General features: G+C 42.8%; 1 protein-coding gene across 11 annotated transcripts in view; it reads left to right on the plus strand.

Moving 5' to 3' along the window:
• Positions 1 to 23,806, plus strand: part of TANC2 (tetratricopeptide repeat, ankyrin repeat and coiled-coil containing 2) — a 628,479-nt gene that overhangs the window by 516,872 nt on the left and 87,801 nt on the right. For all 11 annotated transcript variants that reach the window (XM_050934871.1, XM_050934879.1, XM_050934880.1 and 8 more), the window contains 2 exons: positions 13,473 to 13,754; positions 18,612 to 18,745. In XM_050934871.1, the coding sequence (XP_050790828.1) occupies positions 13,473 to 13,754; positions 18,612 to 18,745 (416 nt within the window). The remainder of the gene's footprint in view (positions 1 to 13,472; positions 13,755 to 18,611; positions 18,746 to 23,806) is intronic.

Consider the following 23,806-nt stretch of genomic DNA (forward strand, 5'->3'; position numbering starts at 1 on the left):
GAGGGGGAGAGGCCACTGCTTTGCCCGCCTCCCCCCAATCACAGCCCAGGAGGCTGTGGAAGCAAGAAAAGCCACTGGTGGCTGCTTGCGGCCATGGTGGCCACATTTAAGAAACACTGGCATAGGGCACTACCAAATTCAGAGTCCGTTCTGGTCAATTTCACAGTTAGAGGGGGTTTTAATTGGTCAATTTCACGATTTCAGATGTTTACATCTGAAATTTCAGGATGTTCTAACAGTGGGGGTCCAGATCTAAAATGGGATCAGGGGGTTTGCAAAGCTGTTTTAGAGAGGGAGTCCCAAGATTGCCTGCCATCCTCACTTCTGTGCTGACATCAGGGCTGAGCTAGAGGAGGTTCCTGGAGATGAAGGTGAGTGGGTACTGGAGGTTCTTAGCTGCTAGTCCAGGCCAGTGGCAAATTAAAGCAGGGGCCCCTGGTCAATTTGTGGGCCCCTGAGAAAAATGGGTGCCCCATTCCCAGAAGAAGCCCCAGGGGCAGTAACCCCTACCCAGTCACCCTGAGTCCTGTCAGGAGCCATGGGTGAAGAAGCCCCAAGCCCAGGCTCACTGAGCCCAGCTGCAGCCGCAGGGGCAGACTTTAGCAGACTCAGAGAGGTGGTAGGTAAGATCCCATGGGAAGCAAGTCTAAGGGGAAAACCAGAGTTGGCAGTTTTTCAGAGAAATTATTAGGGCAGAAGAGCAAACTATCCTTCGGCATAGGAAAGATAGGAAGTTAGGCAAGAGACCACCTTGGTGTAACCAGGAGATCTTCAATGATCTGAAACTCAAAAAAGGGTCCTACAAAAATTGGAAATTAGGTCAAGTTACAAATAATGAATATAAACAAATAACATAAGTATGTAGGGACAAAATTAGAAAGGCCAAGTCACAAAATGAGATTAAACTAGATAGAGGCGTAAAAGGTAAGAAAAAAACATTCTACAAATACATTAGAAGCAAGAGGAAGACCAAGGACAGGGTGGGCCCATTACTCAATGAGCAAGGAAAGATAATAACAGAAAATGTAGAAATGGGAGATGTGATGATGTTTTTGTTTTGGTTTTTACCAAAAAGTTTAGTAGTGATTGGATGTGTAACATAGTGAACGCCGGTGAAAATGAGGTAGGATCTGAGGCTCAAATAGAGAAAAAACAAGTTAAAAAATTACATAAGCAAGTTAGATGTCTTCAGGTTGCCAGAGTCTGATGAAATACATCCTAAAGTACTCAAGGTGATGATTGAGGAGATATCAGTGCTATTAGCAATTATCTTCAAAAACTGATGGAAGATGGGAGAATTCCAGAGGACTGGAAAAGGGCAGCCATTGTGCCAATCTATAAAAAAGAGAGTAAAGACAACCCAGTGAATAACAGAACAATCAGCTTAACTTCACTACCTGGAAAGATAAGGGAGCAAATAATCAAGCCATTAATTTGCAAACACCTTGAAGATAAGGTGATAAACAACAGTCAGCATGGATTTGTCAAGAATAAGTCACGGCAAACCAATCTAAGAGCTTTCTTTAGCAGGGTCACAAGTCTTGTGGATGGGGCGAAGCAGTAGATGTGGTATATCTTGACTTTAGTAAGGCTTTTGATATTGTCTCATAAACAAACTAGGGAAATACAACTTAGATGGAGCTACTATAAGGTGAGTGCATAACTGGTTGGAAAACTATTCCCAGTGAATAGTTATCAGTGGTTCACAGTCAAGCTGGAAGGGCATAGTGAGTGGGGTCCCCAGCACGGGCGCTGGCTTCTAGTTTTCCCTGGGGGTGCTCAACCCCTCAGCCCAGGCTCCACCCCTACTCCACCCCCAACCCCAACCCCACTCCACCCCTACACCCAGACACTTCCCTGCCTCTTCCCATCCCGCTCTACCTCGACCCCGCCTCTTCCCTCCTCATCCTCCGAGCACACCCCGTCCCCACTCCTCCCCCTCCCTCCAAGCGCCTCCTGCACATTGCAGAACAGCTGTTCTGCAGTGTGCAAAAGGCACTGAGAGGGAGGGGGAGGAGTTGATCTATGGGGGCTGCTGGCAGGCGCAAGTGGGGAGGAGAGAGGGGAGCTTCACTGCCGATGGTTGCTAAGCACCTACTCATTTTTCTCCAGGGGTGCTGCAGCCTGCGCCTTCCCAGTTCTGTTCAATGTCTTCATAAATGATTTAGATGATGACATTAGAGAGTTTGTGGATGATAGCAAGGTGGGAAGGGGTGCATTGCTTTGGAGGATAAGATAAAAATTCAAAATGCTCTGGACAAACTGGAGAAATGGTCTGAAATAAATAGGATGAAATTCAATAAGGATAAATGCACAGTACTCCACTTAGAAAGAACAATCAGTTGCGCACATATACAGTGGGAAATGACTGCCTTGGAAAGGGTACTGTGGAAAGGGATCTGAGGGTTATAATTGACCACAAGTTACATATCAGTCAACACTGTAACACTGATGCAAAAAAGGCAAACATCATTCTGGGATGTATTAGCAGGGGTGTTGTAAGCAAGACATGAGAAGTAATTCTGCTCTGCTCTGTGCTAATTATGCCTCAACTGGAGTATTATGTCCAGTTCTGGGTGCCACGTTTCTGGAAAGATGTGGACAAATTGGAGAAAATCCAGAGAAGAGCAACAAAAATTATTCAAGGTCTCGAAAACATGATCTATGAGGAAAGACTGAAAAAATTGGGTTTCTTTAGTCTGGAGAAGACTGAGAGTGGACCTGATAGCTTTCAAGTACATAAAAGGTTGTTACAAGGAGGAGAGTAAAAAATTGTTCTTATTAATCTCTGAGGATAGGACAAGAAGCAATGGGCTTAAATAGGTTGGACATTAGGAAAAACTTTGTGAGTGTCAGGGCGGTTAAGCACTGGAATAAATTGCTTAGGGAGATTGTGGAATCTCTGTCATTGGCAATTTTTAAGAACAGGTTAGACAGACACATGTCAGGAATGATCTAGTGGTTATGTCATCCTGCCATCAGTGCAGAGGATTAGACTATTTGACCTCTTGGGATCCCTTCCAGTCCTACATTTCTGTGATTCTATGACCAACAGCATGTGAAAGATGAGGAAGAGGAAAGTAACAAAAATGTGTACCTTTTTATATACATTATAAGCCTTTGGATTTTTTTTGTTTATTAAATATATATCAACTATACTTCCCCTTCCACAGTGCTGTTTCCAATTTCTTGTTGGTATAACAGAAGGATACAAAGAAGGTATTGATTGGCCTTATGGATCTGTTCAGGGACAGTTCTCCATGAAGACATGATGATATGGAAGTGGCACCAAGTGGAAGCAGAAATAAGCTAATATCATTGGTGAAGTGCTGGAACAAGGGTGATGCAATACTAGACAAGAACAGATAAATAGAGCATGCCTGAGGCCTTGACGCTATGGAAATGAAGCAAAAAAGGAGTCAGTGGAGAGATTCAGAGAAAGTAAACAAAAGTGAAACATCTTTGTCCTGTGTGGTTTTGTCTTTGTAACTGCGGCTGACATTCATCCCACAGTCTGGGAAAGGATCAAATACTAAACAGTAAAACCTGAAACAACTTGTTGGTGAATGTGTAAGATACGGCGTGGAATCTTACGGATGGTAGCATAACCCTAAAAACATTTAATGTGATTAAATTCAGTGCTGTGGTAATTTGATGTACTAGTTAAAGTTATTTAACTTCATTTCCAAGGAGAAAGTATTGTTCATAACGTTATCACTGCCATGCATCACCCTCAAGACCTAACGCTAAGTCTGCATGGGGGCTGAATTGCCTATTACTCTTTCCAGATAGGAGGGTAAGCAGTTGGGGAAGCATCTGGAGAAATACAACATAGAGCTTTTTTCCGATGGACCTTAGCTGTTGTTCAGTTATTTATTTGTGCATTTTGTGTAATGGCTATTGCTGAGGCATCTGGGAGCCATAACCCGTCAAACAAGCAAAACGATCTCAACTGGAGACACTTAGTTTAAATGAATGAGGTATAGATTCTGTCTGTATGTCATTCTCCGGAGTTCCACCTAAATCTGCTTCCCTGTACAGTCCTCCTTTACAACTCTTCATGGGTTTCCTTAAAATATGCAATACAGGCATCGAAGGTTCATGTGGCCATTTTCATTTACATCTTGACATACCAATTATCAAATTGAGTACAATTTTAAATTCCTAAGCCATAGCTCAAATCTTTTACAGTTTTCTGTTTGACTTAATTATACATAAGGCTTCTATTTGTCAGGGTTTATTAATTTCATTTTTTTCAGGATTTATTTTTAGCAATGTTTACGTTTCATGTAGAAGTCAAAAAATCAAGGTTTTTCAGGTTTTTTTCTTTGTATATACTCTAATTAGTAATAAATAAAAGAGAAATTCTCCCGTCATTCATAGCGTAAGTGCTGACATGGGAGTTAGGTGGGTGTACACAAAGTGTTCCATAAAATAGTACAGTTCTTTTGAATACAGACCTGCTTAAATAATGGTCATGATTTTTTATACAATTTTAGCACAATGTGGTTTCCATGGAATCAGTTTCCACTGTAAATTTAAAAATACTGTAATTGAACTTGGAAAGAGAATGTAAATGTTTGATAGAGTAATTAAGTAGTGATATCCCTGTCCAGGATTAGCCTCTGATGGAACTATTCAAATTATTGGAGAAGAAAGCAGAGGGGCCTTGCTATTACTGCTATAATAATACATGCTGAATTAAGTAATAATATAATTCCCTTTGGCTAATAATATTATTCATTACTAAGTGATGATATAATAATAATAATAATAGTAATAATAAAGTGATAATATCCTTCCCCTAAAGGTCAGAAAAGCATTTTCCAAGGAAGCAAGATTTTGTGTCTGACAGAGGAAGTTTCCAGCAACATCCAGAAAACTGATGTCACACTACTTGTTTTACTGTAGGTACACTGAATTTGAGGCCTGTTCCCCTGTATTCTGATTGGACCAGAGTGTCCATTTGCATCGTTATGTTGAATATTTTAGGATCTGATGAGAAAGTAAAAAAAAAAAAGCCTGATTCAATTACATCATGTAATGGCAGACAGCTAAAAAGTGACAAGTTTTTAAAGTGCTTATATACCAATGCTAGAAGTCTAAATAATAAGCTGGGTGAACTAGAGTGCCTTGTATTAAATGAGGCTATTGATATAATAGGCATCGCAGAAACTTGGTGGAATGAGGATAATCAATGGGACACAGTAATATCAGGGTACAAAATATATCAGAAGGACAGAATTGGTCGTGCTGGTGGGATAGTGGCACTATATGTGAAAGAAAGCATAGAATCAAATGAAGTAAAAATCTTAAATGAATCAAGCTGTACCGTCGAATCTCTAAGGATAATAATTCCATTCTTGAATGATGAGAATATAATAGTAGGGATATTTTACAGGCCACCTGACCAGGATGGTGGTAGTGACTATGAAATGCTCAGGGAGATTAGAGAAGCTATTAAAATAAAAAAACTCAATAATAATGTCAAGTATCAGAGGGGTAGCCGTGTTAGTCTGGATCTGTAAAAGCAGCAAAGAATCCTGTGGCACCTTATAGACTAACAGACGTTTTGGAGCATGAGCTTTCGTCGGTGAATACCCACTTCTTCACCCACGAAAGCTCATGCTCCAAAACGTCTGTTAGTCTATAAGGTGCCACAGGATTCTTTGCTGCTTCAATAATAATGGAGGATTTCAACTATCCCCATATTGACTGGGTACATGTCACCTCAGGAAGGGATGCAGAGATAAAGTTTCTTGACACCTTAAATTACTGCTTCTTGGAACAGCTGATCTTGGAACCCACAAGAGGAGAGGCAATTCTTGATTTAGTCCTAAGTGGAGCACAGGATGAGGTCCATGAGGTGACTATAGCTGAACTGCTTGGTAACTGAAAGCTCCGCGGAAACTTTTTAAAGATACCATAATAGAGGCTCAGCTTAAGTGTATACCCCAAATTAAAAAACATAATAAGAGAACCAAAAAAGAGCCACCATGGCTAAACAACAAAGTAAAAGAAGCAGTGAGAGGCAAAAAGGCATCCATTAAAAAGTGGAAATTAAATCCTAATGAGAAAAATAGAAAGGAGGATAAACTCTGGCAAATGAAGTGTAAAAATATAATTAGGAAGACCAAAAAAGAATTTGAAGAACAGCTAGCCAAAGAGTCAAAAAGTAATGGCAAAGAAAATTTGAAGTACACCAGAAGCAGGAAGCCTGCTAAACAACCAGTGGGGCTACTGGACGATCGAGATGCTAAAGGAGCACTCAAGGACAATAAAGCCATTGTGGAGAAACTAAATGAATTCTTTGCATCACTCTTCACTTTTGAGGATATGAGGGAGATTCCCAAACCTGAGCCATTCTTTTTAGGTGACAGATCTGAGGAACTGTCTCAGATTGAAGTGTATTAGAGGAGGTTTTGGAACAAACAGATAAACTAAACAGTAATAAGTCACCAGGACCAGGTGGTATTCACCCAAGAGTTCTGAAAGAACTCAGATGTGAAATTGCAGGACTACTAACTGTCGTCTGTAACCTGTTATTTAAATCAGCTCCTGTACAAAATGACTGGAGGATAGCTAATGTGACATCAATTTTTTAAAAGGGCTCGAGAGGAGACCCCGGAAATTACAGGCCTGTAAGCCTGACTTCAGTACCAGGCAAACTGGCTGAAACTACAGTAAAGAACAAAATTGTCAGACACATAGATGAACATAATTTGTTGGGGAATAGTCAATATTTTTTTTTATAAAGGGAAATCATGTTTCACCAATCAACTAGAATTCTTGGATGGGGGTTAACAAGCATGTGGACAAGGGGGATCCAGTGGATATAGTGTATTTAGATTTTCAGAAAGCATTTGACAAGATCACTCACCAAAGGCTCTTAAGCAAAGTAAGCTGTCATGGGATAAGAGGGAGGGTTCTCTCATGAATTGGTAACTGGTTAAAAGATAGGAAACAAAGGGTAGGAATAAACGGTCAGTTTTCAGAATGGAGAGAAGTAAATAGTGGTGTCCCCCAGGGACTGGGCCCAGTCCTATTTAACATATTCATAAATGATCTGGAAAAGGGGTAAAAAGGGAGGTGGCAAAATTTGCAGATGATATAAGCAGCAAAGAATCCTGTGGCACCTTATAGACTAACAGACGTTTTGGAGCATGAGCTTTCGTGGGTGAATACCCACTTCATCAGATGCAACTGACGAAGTGGGGATTCACCCACGAAAGCTCATGCTCCAATACGTCTGTTAGTCTATAAGGTGCCACAGGATTCTTCGCTGCTTTTACAGATCCAGACTAACATGGCTACCCCTCTGACAGACGATATAAAACTACTCAAGATAGTTAAGTCCCAGGCAGACAGTGAAGAGCTACAAACAGATCTCTCAAAACTGGGTGACTGGGCAACAAAATGGCAAAGGAAATTCAGTGTTGATAAATGCAAAGTAATGCACATTGGAAAACATAATCCCAACTATACACATAAAATGATGGGTCTAAATTAGCTGTTACCGCTCAAGAAAGATCTCGGAGTCACTGTGGATAGTTCTCTGAAAACATCCACTCAAGGTACAGCGGCAGTCAAAAACGCGAACAGAATGTTGGGAATCTTTTAAAAAGGAATAGATAATAAGACTGAAAATATCATATTGCCTCTATATAAATTCATGATATGCCCACATCTTGAAGACTGCTTGCAGATGTGGTGACCCCATCTCAAAAAAAGATATATTGGAAGTGGAAAAAGTTCAGAAAAGAGCAACAAAAATTTTTAGGGATATGGAGCGGCTGCCATATGAGGAGAGATTAGTAAGACTGGGACTTTTCAGCTTGGAAAAGAGACAACTAAGGGGGGATATGATTGAGATCTATAAAATCATGACTGGTATGGATAAAGTAAATAAGGAAGTGTTATTTACTCCTCTTCATAACACAGGAACTAGGGGCCACCAAATGAAATTAATAGGCAGCAGATTTAAAACAAACAAAAGGAAGTTTTTTTTCACATAATGCACAGTCAACCTGTGGAATTCCTTGCCAGGGGATGTTGTGAAGGCCCAGACTATCACAGGGTTCAAAAAAGAACCAGATTGGAGGATAGGTCCATCAATGGCTGTTAGCCAGGATGGGCAGGGATGGTGTCTCTAGCCTCTGTTTGCCAAAAGCTGGGAATGGGTGACAGGGAATGGATCACTTGATTATTACCTGTTCTGTTCATTCCCTCTGGGGCACCTGACATTGGCCACTGTCAGAAAACAGGATACTGGGCTAGATGGACCTTTGATCTGACCCAGTATGGCTGTTCTTATGTCGTGGTGGTTTAAAGAGGTATTGTTGGGGATCAAGAACAACTAGGAGTCCGATGGCACCTTAAAGACTTACAGATTTATTTGATTATAAGCTTTCGTGGATAAAAAACCCACTTCTTCAGATGCAAGGGGATCAAGGTGTCATTAACCTAATACAATATCACTGGGGAAATTTTTAGTGGGAGAGTCTAATTTGCTGATTTTGTCATCATTAAGTGTCTTGTGAGTGGCATTACAGCATCAAGGGAAGATTTAAGTGTTTGTTTTAAATTGATACCAAAATTTAACAAGCAAAGTTAAATCAGTTTTAAATATCTGTTAATAAATATACTGTCTATGATGTAATAGAGGCAATCTCAACTCTTGAATGTTATAGAACATTTGAATCATCTTAAATAGTTATAAAGTTTTTATGCTGCTTTAGTTTAACACACGGGGATATTTTCAAAGACACAAATGGTGGATAGGCATCTAAGTCCCATTCACTTTCAGTGGGAGTTAGATGCTTATCATATATATCTTTAAAAACCTCCCCCATTGTAGGTATAATTCTGTAGTGTGAAGATGAAGATTACAGCAGCATGAGTCACACTGCATGACTAACCTCTCTGTGTGGGGGAATCACCTGCTGCCTTTTTTGGCCACATTATGAAATGTTTTAATTAAAAGATCATTTTAGCAATAAACTGTGAGGATGCAGGTAAGGTCAGTGCCAGTGTATGCTTCGATCTAAATTTATGCAGGATTATTTGAAGCATTCCAAACTACAGATCTTGTGTACATGGTATAAACTACACTGGTTGAATTTTATTTAAATTAAGTCTGAATACAATTATTGTGCATTCTAGGTCTGTGCTTCCTACATACAAATTTGGATTATGCCTCTAAACATTCTGGAAACAAGTACCAGGATTGGTTTATATCTTGGTTTATAGGTTTGAATAAAATGTAAATATGAGCTGAATCCAGACATGGGAGGCAATGTCTGAGAGGAGAGTGATTCTAGACAAAACCAGGACCTCCCAGGCACTGATCAGCATAGAGCAAAGTGCACAGCAAATGCTGATCACCATGCAGACCATCCTATAGGAGGGGATTTAGCAGATGTCAATCTCCGTACCTATGCACACTGCAGAGGTTTCAGCAGAAACCTGTGGAGACAATTTAACTAACTATTGCTTCATTTCACAGCATAAAATTATAAATCTTGTTGTTTGTCTTAAAGCAAAGCTCCTAAATATTCTGAGGAATTCTGAGTATAAATGAGTAGGGGGGAAATCTATTTAGAAAGATGATGTTTCTACATATTATAAGTGGATTTTCTTCTTTGAGTGGCCTCTGCATTTTCCCACTTTTGGGGTGCACTGACTCCTGCTTAGACTAATGGAATCCTCTTTGTAGCAGCGTCCATTGGAGCCCTCTTGCGCCCCCTTCCCCTCTCCTCCAGACTCTGAATGTTCAGGGGGCGAGGCTATACAGTGGAGGTATGGCATGACTTGCCAACCCACTCTACACCTTCCATTGCCTCCCCGAATCTGTAATTAATTAGGGCTCAGAGGAAGAGAGAGAGGTGGGCATGATGTGTGTGCAGAGGTCATTTTGAAGAACCCCAATTACAGGAGCGTAACCTTCATTTCTTGAGTGAATTAGATCAGACGTTGTATTCCTTTTTCTCCTACCTGCAGTCGCTCAGCAGTGAGCGACTTACCTTTAGTCCCATCAGTTTGCTATTACAGTCTGCTGAGGTTTGTGTAAAAGTGAACCATAAATCTTATTGACTGGCTGGATTCAGTTTTATTCTGTATGTTGTGTGCTCTTTGAAAGGACTGTGTTTGTTGTTTAATCTCTTGCCTTTCTACGGCATTATTCTAAATCTAATCCTACACCAGGCTTAGACTATGTCCATGGCTGCAAAAATACACTCTAAAATGTTAGCGGCACAAAGCACATAGAGTTTAGGATTTTTATGCTGAGTGTCAGGCAGGGGAATCAGCTGGTAGTTCTGAATTTTTAAGATTTTTTGCCAAGAATGGAAAAAATAATATCTCTATGCTTTTCTATTAATAGAAAGGACATAATACATGAGGTATAACATTTTATGTTTTATTGTATCCATTTATTAAAGCCGTGTATTTACACTGTATTGTGGATAGTGACATTTCTGTATTCGTTGCTTGCACTGTATTGTGGATATTCACATTTCTGTATTCATTGCTTGCACTGATGTGAAGCAATAAAACAAAAACAATGGCCAGCAGATTCTTGGTGTTTAAAGACTGGCTGCCATCTCTCCACCCTTGGCCAAGAATGCTCTCCACAGAAGTGCAGAAAGAGCCCCTTGGAGAGAGGGTCTTCAAGCTGCATCAGATCCTTTGCATCAGTTAAGGTGCATTCCAGGCCTTCCAATCCAGCAGCAAGATTTGCAGCATAGATCATGTATTTTCAAGGGCAGCAGGGCTTGGCTGAAAGGAGGATCTCTCTCAGATCATTAAGGTAATAGTTAGTAAATGGGAAAACTGTCAAGGCAAATTAATTGTAAAGCCTAATGATTTTGATGTTAGCCCTTTAGAATGAGGAAAAGCACCTTGGCCCTTTGTCTGGGCTAAAGTGCTTTAATTTTTTTCCCTGGAGAGCTGAATTGAGCATCTTGTGCTTTTAAAAGCAACCTGTGATAAATGATTCCCTTTGTGAAAAAATCGGCTTTCACAATCCTGCTGTAACATTGGACTGCAGCAAGGGAGTTATACAGTAAATCTGCAGATAATGGTTCATGCTGCTCCTTCCCCCATAAGCCTTTATGAAATATTGCCGACAAGCAAACATTTAAATGCTCAGAAATAAATGAATGAGCAAACATTCCTTGGCATCTCTCTGAATGGAGGAGGGGTAGCTGGTTTTTTAAAAAATGAGGAAGTCCTTCTGTGATGGTCGCTCTAGCCAGGGGCTAGCAATTTATCCTGTAGCACAGCTGGGAGCATTCTGAACCGTGACTGTGAAGCGCTAGGGTGAAAACACTGTTGCTGATGACCTGGGTTAGGGGGATGTCAGGTTTGATGTAGTTTTCACAGTAAGAAGGTATCTTTAAAACTGGTCTTGTGCTTGAAAAACTACGACAATCTAAATCATAGTATGAATCATCAGATAACCGGTATTGGATGAAATATCAATTTGTCACTTGTTTTGCTTTGCTGAAGTTACGTATTGGCCGGTTTGAAGGTGAAGAGATAGGTTTCGCACAGGCAGGGACAGGGGACCCAGAGGAAAGGAGAACACAGTAAACAGACCTGCTGCCAGACTGCTGCTGCTCCTTGCTGTCTCCATTTTCAGAAGCCCCTGAGAGGCTGCTGTGTGTTTCAGGAAATGAGAGACAACACAGAGTCCTTCTTGGAGGTTATCTCCAGCTGGCAGGTTTTGTGGTTAATGCAAAATATGGTGGTTTGCTGTTTGACTACTTACTTTCAGTAACCTTTAAATGGAGATGAAATGTTATAGACCTAAAAAATGTAATGAATTTGCAACCTCTCATTGTCTTCAGAAAAGTTGACACAGTCAGGAGTGGCTTCAGCACACTGTTTCTCCCTCTGATTGCTAGGCACATGCACTTCCACTTCTCCCTGTCTCTCCTCCCTAAACATGGGGACCTATACTGAGGAACACCAACCCTGGAGAAAAACTAGGAAATTAACACAAACGCGTACTAGGTTTCATGACAGAGAAGGTCACATCACAACCCACCTTGTCTACATAAATCAGAAGTTAAGGCAGGGGTTCTCAAACTGGGGGTTGGGACCCCTCAGGGGGCCGTGATGTCATTACATGGGGGGGTCATGAGCTGTCATCCTCCACCCCAAACCCGACTTGCCTCCAGCATATATAATGGTATTAAATATTTTAAACAGTGTGTTTAATTTATTAGAGAGTCCCACTCAGAGGCTTGTGATGTGAAAGGGGTTGCCAGTAAAAAAGTTTGAGACCCACTGAGTTAAGGGAAATGTCTCCGGCATTCCTTGCCGCTTTATACTGCATCAAACAGTGCCAGTGACATGCTCCAATATTCCATAAGACTTTCACTTCCATCTCCAAAATAGCAAAAAATATGTGTCCAACTTCATCAAACCTGTCCTCAGATAAAACCTTAGCAGCAACCTCGGCAATGTTAGAGCAGATTAATTTCCCAAATACTGGGCACGTGTGACAGTCAGATGTACTGATCTGTTGATTGATAGATACAAGGGTGTAGAAGGTTACTATTAAGAGAGAGCAAGCGAGAGCTGATATTTACTGTTTTCTGTTAATGTAAAACATTAGGATTTATGCCTCGTACTTCATGGATTATTTGATATAAAAATAGCAACTTTCTGAGATATAAAAACATTATTTTGTGGTTTCTTGGTTATAATTTTCTCCTCCAAAAATTGTTGTAAAGATTGCCAACTGTAAAGAAGGATGGTTAAAAATGCTAAATGTTATCAAAATAGTTCTTCTGTTGTAAGATGTGCCACATGCAAAATACAGGAAGAATGCTGTGGGAGAATGGCTTTGTTGGCATTCACTAGCAATGAACCGCTTTACTCACTTTTGACTTCACCATTAAGAAGTATTGCAGCCATTCCAAATGCCTGCTGATAACACCTTTATACTGAAGCTGATCAAAACATTTTCACAAGGGAAAATGCAGTTCGTTGAATTAACATTTTCTGCATGAAAAGATGGATTTCAGCAGACTTTTCCTTCATGGTTTGGTCTGGCCATTTGAAATGGCTCAAACAATGTAGTTTAGCTCGGTTAAACCCCCGTTTGCTCTCCGTGTGAACACAGTTTAACAGCTTTGAGATGGTTTTTTTTTTTCGTTGCGCTATACACGAGGACAAGCTCAGGTTATCTGGCTAGGTCTGCATTGGGGGTTAAGGGCATTTTCAATGGAGTTCAGTGGAGCTCAGCGAACAATTGAAAAACACACCTTTTTGCTCTTGTTCACACAGCCTTTATTTGTAATAAGTCTCTGAAATATAAATGCAAGCCCAATGGTCAAGTAAACTCTCTCTTTCCTGTGTGAGCACTCTAGCCTTCTGACTCATTATAAGTGATGTCATACCCACAGCTGTATTGCCATCTAACCCTAAACGGTATGTTCTTTCCCTGTGTTTCTTCTTTACAGTACGCTTTGCACCTTATAGACCCCCGGACATCTCCCTGAAACCACTGCTCTTTGAGGTGCCAAGCATCACCACAGAGTCTGTGTTTGTCGGACGAGACTGGGTGTTCCATGAGATAGATGCACAATTGCAGAGTGCCAATGCCAGTGTGAACAGAGGTGTGGTGATTGTTGGGAACATTGGGTTTGGTAAAACTGCCATTATCTCAAGACTGGTTGCTCTCAGCTGCCATGGCACACGAATGAGACAGATTGCCTCTGATAGCCCACATGCCTCCCCAAAACGTAAGTACAGCTATACAGAGAGAGGTCTGAAATGCGTGAATCTCATACGCTTATGTGTTTAGCACCTTTCACCCACAAGGATCCCATTACCACTTCTTCCCACCACCCAATAGACCAGTTCAGAGATTGTTGCCAAACCTGCCATAATGGGGCCCCCTGGCATGGTTTACTGTTCATGGGCCAGACCTGGACAATGTGGAGCGATGTCATGGGGTGAGGACTCACCTCTGCGGCGCCTCCTACTGGTCATCCAGGGAATTAGTGTTTCCAGCTCCTGAGCGCCCTCTGCAGGCCAGTGTCCTGCTTGCTGCTGGGCCCAAGTCCCTCCTGGACCCTGGTGCCCCTTTCAGGCTGGGTTTCTGCCCCTGGCAGTACCCCCACAAATCTGGGTTTCCCCTCCCCGGGGAACCCCCACCCTCTGTCCCTGCCTCGCCTCAGTCTGTGGCCACTGCCATTCGTCACCTAGCCCCTGTTCCCTGGGGCAGACTGCAGTGTGAGTGCCACTCATCACCGGCAAGGGGGGTTTGGACCTGCTACCTTTGCCCACCCCTGTTCTGCCCTCTGCAACTCCAGTACCCTTCTTGGCCTTTTACAAGGCCTGCAGCCTAGGGGATTTCCAGGCCGGAACTCCCCAGCTCCTCTGGCCTTCCCCCAGCCATGCTCCACTCTAGGTACCTTTGTCAGCTCCCAGGCAGCCAGGGCCTTCTCCCTCAAGAGCTAGAGGGAGAGTGTGCCCTGCTCCTGGCCCACTGCCTTCTTATATTGGCCATCTGGGCCCTGATTGGGGTGTGGCTCCAGCTGAGGCTGCTTCCCCAATCAGCCTTTCCCCAGCTACAGCCCTCTCCGGGGCTGCTTTTAAGCTCTCCGGGCTGGAGCGGGGTGACCCCCCCACTACAAGCATGAACTGATTTATGCCAACTGAGGCCCCCTGAGGAATCAGGCTGTCTTTTCTTCTATTGCCCCCTGGCTTGGGCACATCATTGGCTTGCTTAATGGGAACCCTCCATCTGTTATTCCCCTAACTCGTTACCGCAACACACTTTATGCTGGACACATTACCTATTCCTTCCTGTACGATTGATCTATCCCCATCTATTGTGGTATAGGAGCTTGGGATGGGTCACACACTGCATCTTGAGCTTGGCAACTGCTTTTCCTCCTGCACACCAACGTAAATCACTTCAGCCTCCACTGAAATGCAGCCACCTTGCAGGTGGAAGGCAACAATAGCTTAATATCACACACACGACACTTAGAAGGGTAAAACAGGAATGAAGAGATACTCTGTCCTACTGAAACTGTAGTTAAACTGCTTATTGGCCAGATGCTGTTTGCTAGAATGAAATATTCTAAGCCACATATAAACATCTGAAACAACACCAAATGTTGGTTTTCTGAAATACTGAACGTCACCTTCCAGAGCTAAATGGACGTGTAATGAAAGGCAGGGTTTGTTTATGTATTTTAACTAAAAGCCTGCAATGCACCTGCTGGATGTTTCTCTCAGTCTATTTAGAGAGATTGTGAGGGAGATTAAAGAAGCTACAGTTTAAGTGTTTTCAAACTAAAAACCACACACACAGTAGAGACCTGGAGGCTTTGAATAGGAAAATATTCTACAGTTCTCACATGCAAAGCACAGAAAAGAGATCCTTGTACAAACCAAACACACACAGGCTTTCAGTTCTTACTCCAGCACTTCCTTGAAGTAGCAGTAAATCGGAGAGATCCCCAGCTCTAAATTCTGGGAAATAAGTGAATCAAAAATTATGGCTGGGGTTGTTTGCTTAATGTGGAGCTCTAAGCTCCTCAGAACAAGAAAGAAGACATTTATTCTGAAAAAAGGCATATAAAGGATCATAGAAGATTAGGGTTGGAAGAGACCTCAGGAGGTCATCTAGTCCAACCCCCTGCTCAAAGCAGGACTAACCTCAACTATATGCCATGAGCCTTCTTGGCAACAAGGGCACACTGGTGACTCATATCCAGGTTCTTGTCAACTGTAATCCCCACGTCCTTTTCTGCAGAACTGCTGCTTAGCCAGTTGGTCCCCAGCCTGTAGCAATTAATGGGATTCTTCCTTTCTAAGTGCAGGACTCTGCACTTGTCCTTGTTGAACCTCATCAGATTTCTTTTGGCTCAATCCTCCAGTTTGTCGAGGTCACTCTGGACCCTATCCCTACCCTCCAGCAGCTTAGTGTCATCTGCAAACTTGCTGAGGGTGCAATCCATCCCATCATCCAGATCATTAATGAAGATGTTAAACAAAACCAGCCCCGGGACCAACCCTTGGGGCACTCCGCTTGATACCGGCTGCCAACAAGACATCGAGCCATTGATCAGTACCCATTGAGCCTGACGATCTAGCCAGCTTTCTATCTACATTATTGTCCATACATCCAATCCATACTACTTCAACTTGCTGGCAAGAATACTGTGGCAGACCATATCAGAAACTTTGCTGAAGTCAAGGTATATCACGTTCACCGCTTTCCCCATATCCACAGAGCCAGTTATGTCATCATAGAAGGCAATCAGGTTGGTCAGGCATGACTTGCCCTTGGTGAATCCATGTTGACTGTTCCTGATCACCTTCCTCTCCTTCAAGTGCTTCAAAATGGATTCCTTGAGGGCCTGTTCCATGATTTTTCTGGGGTCAGAGGTGAGGCTGACCAGTCTGTAGTTCCCCAGATTCTCCTTCCCTTTTTAAAAGATGGGCACTATATTTGCCTTTTCCAATCGTGCGGAACCTCCCCTGATCACCACGAGTTTTCAAGGGTAACGGCCAATGGCTCTGCAATCACATCAGCCAACTCCCTTTAGCACCGTCGGATGCAGAAGATCCGGCCCCATGCACTTGTGCACGTCCAGCTTTTCTAACCTGTTCTTTCACCACTGAGGGCTGCTCACTTCCTCCCCATACTGTGCTGTACAGTGCAGCAGTCTGGGAGCTGCCCTTATCTGGGAAGACTGAAGCAAAAAAACCATTGAGTACTTCAGCTTTTTCCACATCATCTGTCACTGTGTTCCCTCCCCCATTCAGTAAGGGTCCCACGCTTTCCCTGACCACCTTCTTGTTGCTAACATACCTGTAGAAACCCTTCTCGTTACCCTTCACATCCCTTACTAGCTGCAACCCCAATTGTGCTTTGGCCTTCGTGATTATACCTCCGCATGTTCATGCAATATTTTTATACTCCTCCCTAGTCATCTGTCCAAGTTTTCACTTCTTGTAAACTTGTAAGCTTAGTTTTTGTGTTTAAGCTCATCGAAGGTTCTCTGTTAAGCCAAGCTGATCGCCTGCCATATTTGCTATTCTTTCTGCACATCAGGATGGTTTGTTCCTGAGCCCTCAATAAGGCTTCTTTAAAATACAGCCGGCTCTCCTGGACTCCTTTCCTCCTCATATTAGCCTCCCAAGGGATCCTGCATCAGTTCCCTGAGGGAGTCCAAGTCTGCTTTTCTGAAGTCCAGGGTCCGTATTCTGCTGCACTCCTTTCTTTCTTTTGTCAGGATCCTGAACTCAGCCGTCTCATGGTCACTGCTGCCCAGGTTGCCACCCACTTCTACTTCCCCTGCCAATTCCTCCCTGTTTGTGAGCAGCAGGTTAAGAGGAGCATGTCCACTAGTTGGTTCCTCCAGCACTTGCACAGGAAGTTGTCCCCAACACTCTCCAAAAACTTTCTGGATTGTCTGTGCACTGCTGTATTGCTCTCCCAGCAGATGTATCTATCTTCATTTACACACATTCAAAAAATAAATCCTGTTAATATGTTTAATAACTTAAGTATTGATCAGGTGACCCAAAAGTCCTATAAGAAATATATTATTGGTGTTAGTGAGCTGGAAATAAACAAAATCCCACTACAGTTTCTTCATAACTCAAGCAGATAGAGGTGCTGCTGTGTTCACATGTGCAAAAAATGAATTTGTTAATTAAACATACGCATTAAGTATTTAGACAGTGGATACCACCCTTATTGTTTCTCCCAGTAGATAAATGGTTCGTAGTTTAAATTATGATTTCAGGCCAAAGTCAAGGGTACATTGTAGCATTCAGGAAAATTCTGTGCTAGTAGGATCTATGTTTGAAGAGACTGTTGCTATTAGAATACTCTTAAAACATTGAAATCAATGGTCACGCATTGTTAAGTAAAAAAATTTTAATAAAAAAATTGTGAAATCAATAACTTCCGGTTGCAAAATAGTGTAATTTGAAAGAGTTCACAATAAAAACATGCCATTTATCCTGACGTTTACAGAGGGCTTCTAGTTTGTGCCGCATCACTCCACCCACTCTGTGCTTTAGAGATGATTCCATCCATCCCAACATCCTAATGCACCTCTGGGTATCATCTGGTACTTCTCTCTTTCTGGTTACTTTACTTGGTTGTGAATTGGGATGTTAGTGACCTGGTTAAATGGTCCCCATTTATACATGTGCTCAAGAAGGGCTCGGGACTAAATTAAAAGAAGCATTTAGATGAGGGGCCTATGGGCAGAAGTAGTAGAACAGTGCCCAACAATATACCTGACTCTAAGGAGAGGGGCCACATTATCAGTAGTATTAAATTCACTAAGTACTGTATGTATTTCATGACTAACGTTAACATGAAGAAAATGAGTAAGATGAGGTTAATCCTTTATCTCTGCTGTCCTTCCTCTGTTAGTTCTGGCAGAAATTTGTTCAGGAGAGTTTCCCCTAGGTGCACCCTTATACTACTCAGAGACTTAGACTGCTTACAGAAAATATATTAACTGCTTGAATGGATTGTTAAGATACCTTATCGTGTACTTTGTAATAGTCTCCATCATGGTTGGCCTGTAGTAATCTGTTACCCTCTTTGTTTGGCACAGACGTGGACACAAATAGAGAGCTACCCCTAACTCAGCCACCTTCTGCTCACTCGTCAATCACGAGTGGAAGCTGCCCTGGAACGCCTGAAATGCGCAGACGCCAAGAAGAGGCCATGCGGAGACTCGCCGCGCAGGTATTGAAAGAGTTCCATGATGACCTTTTCTGGGAACGTGTCCTGTTTAATTACTGAAATTGTCTTAGTATGCGTCACACAATGTGGATATTGACAGAAGACAGTGAGTATGCAAATGCTTACGAGTATGGGTATGGGGAAGACCTTCCAGAGCAGTTTTATAACCCCAGAAAATCTATTTCTCTTTACAATGAAATTCCCGAAACATCAAGAGTTCACCTCGTCCTCAGAGTTAATCTTTCACAGCCACCAGACAGCAGACTGAAGGCTGTAAAGCATGTCATAATACAACAGGGTTACCATAGTAATTATTCCTCTTTCTTGATGAATGGAGTGAATTCCAGATGAAATTGCTGAGTGTCCAGTACTTGCTTTTGTAAGAGATAATTGCTTGGGTTGCATGACCTCTTGGATGAAGATGTAGAATGTGAATTGTTCTGCTTTGTGGGATACTTGTGCCTTTTTGGGTGACGTCCACGTAAACGGATCAGAACTCTTTAATAAGTGATTTGCACATCAGTTGCTCTGTTGGCTGGAAAGGATTATACGTCATGTTACCCTAGGTTGACATTTACATCCTGGGTTATATGGTACCTGTAAGATACAGCCGTGCTTTGCTGATGGTGTGAAAGTGGCAAGATACTGCTAAGAACTCTGGAGAGCTTTGCTTCTGCTACACATTTTTAAAGGGTACATGCAGTTTGTGCTTTCCTATTCGCTGCTTTTGCACTGAGGAGGAAAATGTCCAGCAAACTCTTAGTGCTAAATCAAGGGCGGGCAAACTTTTTGGCCTGAGGGCCGCATCGGGTTTCTGAAATTGTATGGAGGGCCAGTTAGGGTTGACTGTGCCTCCCCAAACAGCCAGGCATGGCCCAGGCCCCCCCTTCCCTTCTTCTTGCCTCTTGATGGCCCCCCTTGGGACCCCTGCCCCATACAATGACCCCTTCTCCCTGACCGCCCCCGGACACCCCGCCCCTAACTTCCGCCCACTGCCCCATCCAACCCTTCCTCTCATTCCTGACTGCCCCCCGGGGACTCCTGCCCCCATTCAACCCCCATGTTCCCCACCCTCTGACCACCCTGGCCCCTATCCACACCCCTGCCCCTGACCACCACCTGAATTCCCCTGCCCTCTATCCAACACACACACACGCCCCGCGTCCCACTCCATGCCCCATGACCGTGCTGCCTGGAGCACTGGTGGCTGGCGGCGAGGTTGGACCAGGACAGGCAGTGGCATTGCCTGGCTGCAACCAGCCACACACCGCACAGCACAGAGCACTGGGTCAGGCCCCAGCTCTGCAGCTGCACTGCCCCGGGAGCTCACTGAGACTGCAGGGGAGGGGGAACAGCGGGGGAGAGGCCAGGGGCTAGCCTCCTCGGGGTAGGAGCTCAGGGGCCGGACAGGACGGTCCCACGAGCCATAGTTTGCCCACCTCTGTGCTAAATGATTGCCAACGCTTGCTTTGCTTGGTGTTTGAACCAGGTATAATCTTGCCCGCTGTTTGTTTTACATAGCACCCAGATGGCAAGGCAAAGAGTGTGTGGTGAATGTCTATATAAATAAATATTAGAACTTTCACAAGTGTTGTCCTCTTCCACATATGGCTCTTGGAAAGGATTGCAACTGCCAGCTCTGCATTGTTCGGCACACATTAGTCATTAAGTTCCTTGTACATTGCACAAGCCGCACGCCGTCCGAACGGCCAGTCAGAGAGTGTTCTCTCTCCTAAAATATCTCATTTTTTGAAAGTTTTTTTTCACTGAATTCTCAAATAATCCTGCTGGATATGTAACTGACAAATGGATATATTTTTAGCTCCAATCTGCTTCTTTCTTTAAAAAGAACATAACTTCACAAAGCCAACGTGTGTGACTTAGGCTAGTCTACGCTGGCAACGTTAAAGCGCTGCTGTGGCAGAGCACTCTCCCAGCCCTCTAAAAAACCCACCTCCACGAGGGGCGCACCTCCCGGCACTGGTGCACTGTCTACACTGGCGCTTTGCAGCACTGAAACTTGCTGCACTCGGGGGGAGGGGGTGTTCACACCCCTGAGCTAGAAAGTTGCAGTGCTGGAAAGTGCCAGTGTAGACAGGCCCTTTGTTTCAACCAGTGTGGCACATCCCACTTCACATCCAAAGACTGTGGCTTTTCTTTTGGCGTTTCGGATCAACTAGGGAGAAAAGAGAAACAAGTCATGGTTTTTAGGCCAAAAAAATCTGACCTGTAGTATCTTGGCTATGACCTCATTTGGAAGGACTTTTAACGCCCAATCCATCCGCCACTGAAAATTTAACCAAAAAAAAAAGAAAAGCTGATGTGCTATTTGCCATCAGACTAACTAAAAGACAAGAGACATACACGACCTCCTATTCCAGCAGCTTTGCATCTGTTAGTTTGTTCAGTTGTTACTCTGACAGTAAATCTTATCTTGACTATTGTAAACATGGACTGATTCCAGAACTAACGGTCACTGGATTCCAAAACATACTGTGTCCTCTTGAGCTGACCAGTGCTTAGGTTGATTAATTGACCTGTACGTCTTTGGCAGCATCCATTAAAAAAAAAAATTGCTGATACTTCATGGAAAATGAAACAATTCTCGTGACATGTCAGAGATTTAATTTCTTTCTGTCATTAGGCCCTAATTCAGAAAAATCTTCTTTTTAGTACATTACAATAACTTCCACAGCTGGTCACGGAGGAAGTCACTGAGATCAGCGGTATGATAATCTGCAGGCCTTATCAAAAAACAAGCTCTAATAATAGATTGAAGTTAGTAGGAGCTGCTTATTTGGAGTATGAGGGCAACCACCATCCAGATAGCCTGTGTGTGTGTCACTGTCCTGAGTAATTTTTAAAGAAATACAGAAAAGAGATGAGACATTCAATGGCCCTAAGTACTGATATTCCAGCTCTTTGCTGGTGTCAATGATATTGTCAGTACGCACTGTACCAACACAATGAAGAAAAATGACCTGCCTATTATGGAAGTCCATGAATAAAAGACTAAAGGTCTGAGTAATTGTTGACATAGGCTACAGAAATCGGGGGTGAAAACATGACATCAGCATCAACTCGTCCAAATCCCTCCTTCAAATTAACTTCTCCCCTGGAGCTTATAGGTTGTGAGTTTATAACAGATTCATAGATTCATAGACTCTAGGACTGGAAGGGCCCTCGAGAGGTCATCGAGTCCAGTCCCCTGCCCTCATGGCAGAACCAAATACTGTCTAGACCATCCCTGATAGACATTTATCTAACCTACTCTTAAATATCTCCAGAGATGGAGATTCCACAACCTCCATACGCAGCTTATTCCAATGTTTAACCACCCTGACAGGAAGTTTTTCGTAATGTCCAACCTAAACCTCCCTTGCTGCAGTTTAAGCCCATTGCTTCTTGTTCTATCCTTAGAGGCTAAGATGAACAAGTTTTCTCCCACCTCCTTATGACACCCTTTTATAATAGAAGCAAAAGGCCTATGATTCCTTCCTCTGGATTTTCCAGGGTGTCCTGTCTTCTCTATGGCTGTTTTCAGACTGTGAGCTCTTTGGGGCTGGAGCTTGCTTTATCTTTGACTCTGTACCAATTTTGATCACATTGATGGCATTAAATTAATAATAAAAACTATCAGAGAGAGCTCCAGGTGAGCTTATCATTTATTTTAAGTTTCTTTGCCATACTATTAGGGAGCAGCTTTTCACTGTACTCTGAGGGAGCGGTTTGAAGTCTTTCATGATTAATAGTGCTGTAGTCATCAGGGAGAAGAAAAATCCTTAGAAATAAACCAATTTAGACAACTAGCAAGCAGGTCTATTATTTCCCATGGAAAACTACAGAAGAAAATGAGTTACTGGGTTCTGAAAGCACTTCCTTCCCCTCAGCATTTGCACTGAAGTTATCCGAAATTAACTCCCCTAAAAAACCAAAGCTGTTATCAAAAGCAAAAATTATCTGAAACAATGGGCATCATCCTGTTCTCATTGAGCTCTGGCAGGACTCCCACTGAGGTCTCTGATTCATCAGTCCTGTACTTCAATCATAAAATTGAGACTTTGGCACAGGAATAACTACCATGGAGGAAAAGGTTGCTCCTCTTTGGGGATTTCAGTGATTCCCTGAAGTAATTAAGGAAAACAAAAATCTTAAACCAAATTTAAAGTGTATTAGAAATACCAAGCTATCAAGCTATTTGTTTGGCTCTAAAAACCCTGAATTGCTGTGATCTTTTTTGGAATTTTTCTCTGAAACAGGCTCACTGAATCCATCTAAGCCTTTGCAAGAGGAAACAGTGAGATTACCACTCTATAAGGTTCATGGACAAAAATATTGAAAATGTAATTCCATTGTGTATCAGTGTTACACCCTCACAAGGCGCATTGCATTCTGTTACCTTCCACACTTCATTAGTTATGGATGTTTCTGGTTGGAAGGTGATATTGTAGTAAAGGGAGTACTGGAAGGCTGACATCTCTTGCACAATGGTTAAGATTGGAGTGTGTGGTCTGTGGTGTTAGTCATTTTGGAAATGGTAAGACATCTCCCTGTGGCTGGAGAAGTACAGGGTTAAATGGGTTAACTATTCATTACCTTGCTTTTGTGGTTTAGTGAAGCTTATTATGTGTATAGCAATCTCAATTTTCCCAACAAAGATTATTGTGAATTAATTTCCCAGTTTTCTTTAAATGTATCATTAAATGGCTCACCTACATGGAAATCAGAACAATCTCTACTTCTCTTGCACCTCCCCTCCCCCAGCTTCCCCAGCCTGGGAATAACAGCCAATGGCATTAGCAGTCTCAGGCCAGTGGACTTCCCATAATTCTTTGCAGAGGGGTTTTCCCGAGATGAACCATGAGAAGTTTGTTGGACCCCCGAGGCCTGGCTGAGTAATGATGCTCAGAGCACTGCTTGTCAGGGGAGATTGCCTGCCTCATTCCTCCACCCCCCTGCAGTTTTTAAGTGTTGAGATATGGGGAGAAGAGACAGGTGAGGATTGCAGAGAAAGAGAGCAAGGGAAGCTGTATTGCCAAATACAGGCGTTCAAAAACCCTGGAC

The sequence above is a fragment of the Gopherus flavomarginatus genome, chromosome 25 (genome assembly GCF_025201925.1).
Source record: "Gopherus flavomarginatus isolate rGopFla2 chromosome 25, rGopFla2.mat.asm, whole genome shotgun sequence".
NCBI classification, from domain to species: domain Eukaryota; kingdom Metazoa; phylum Chordata; order Testudines; family Testudinidae; genus Gopherus; species Gopherus flavomarginatus.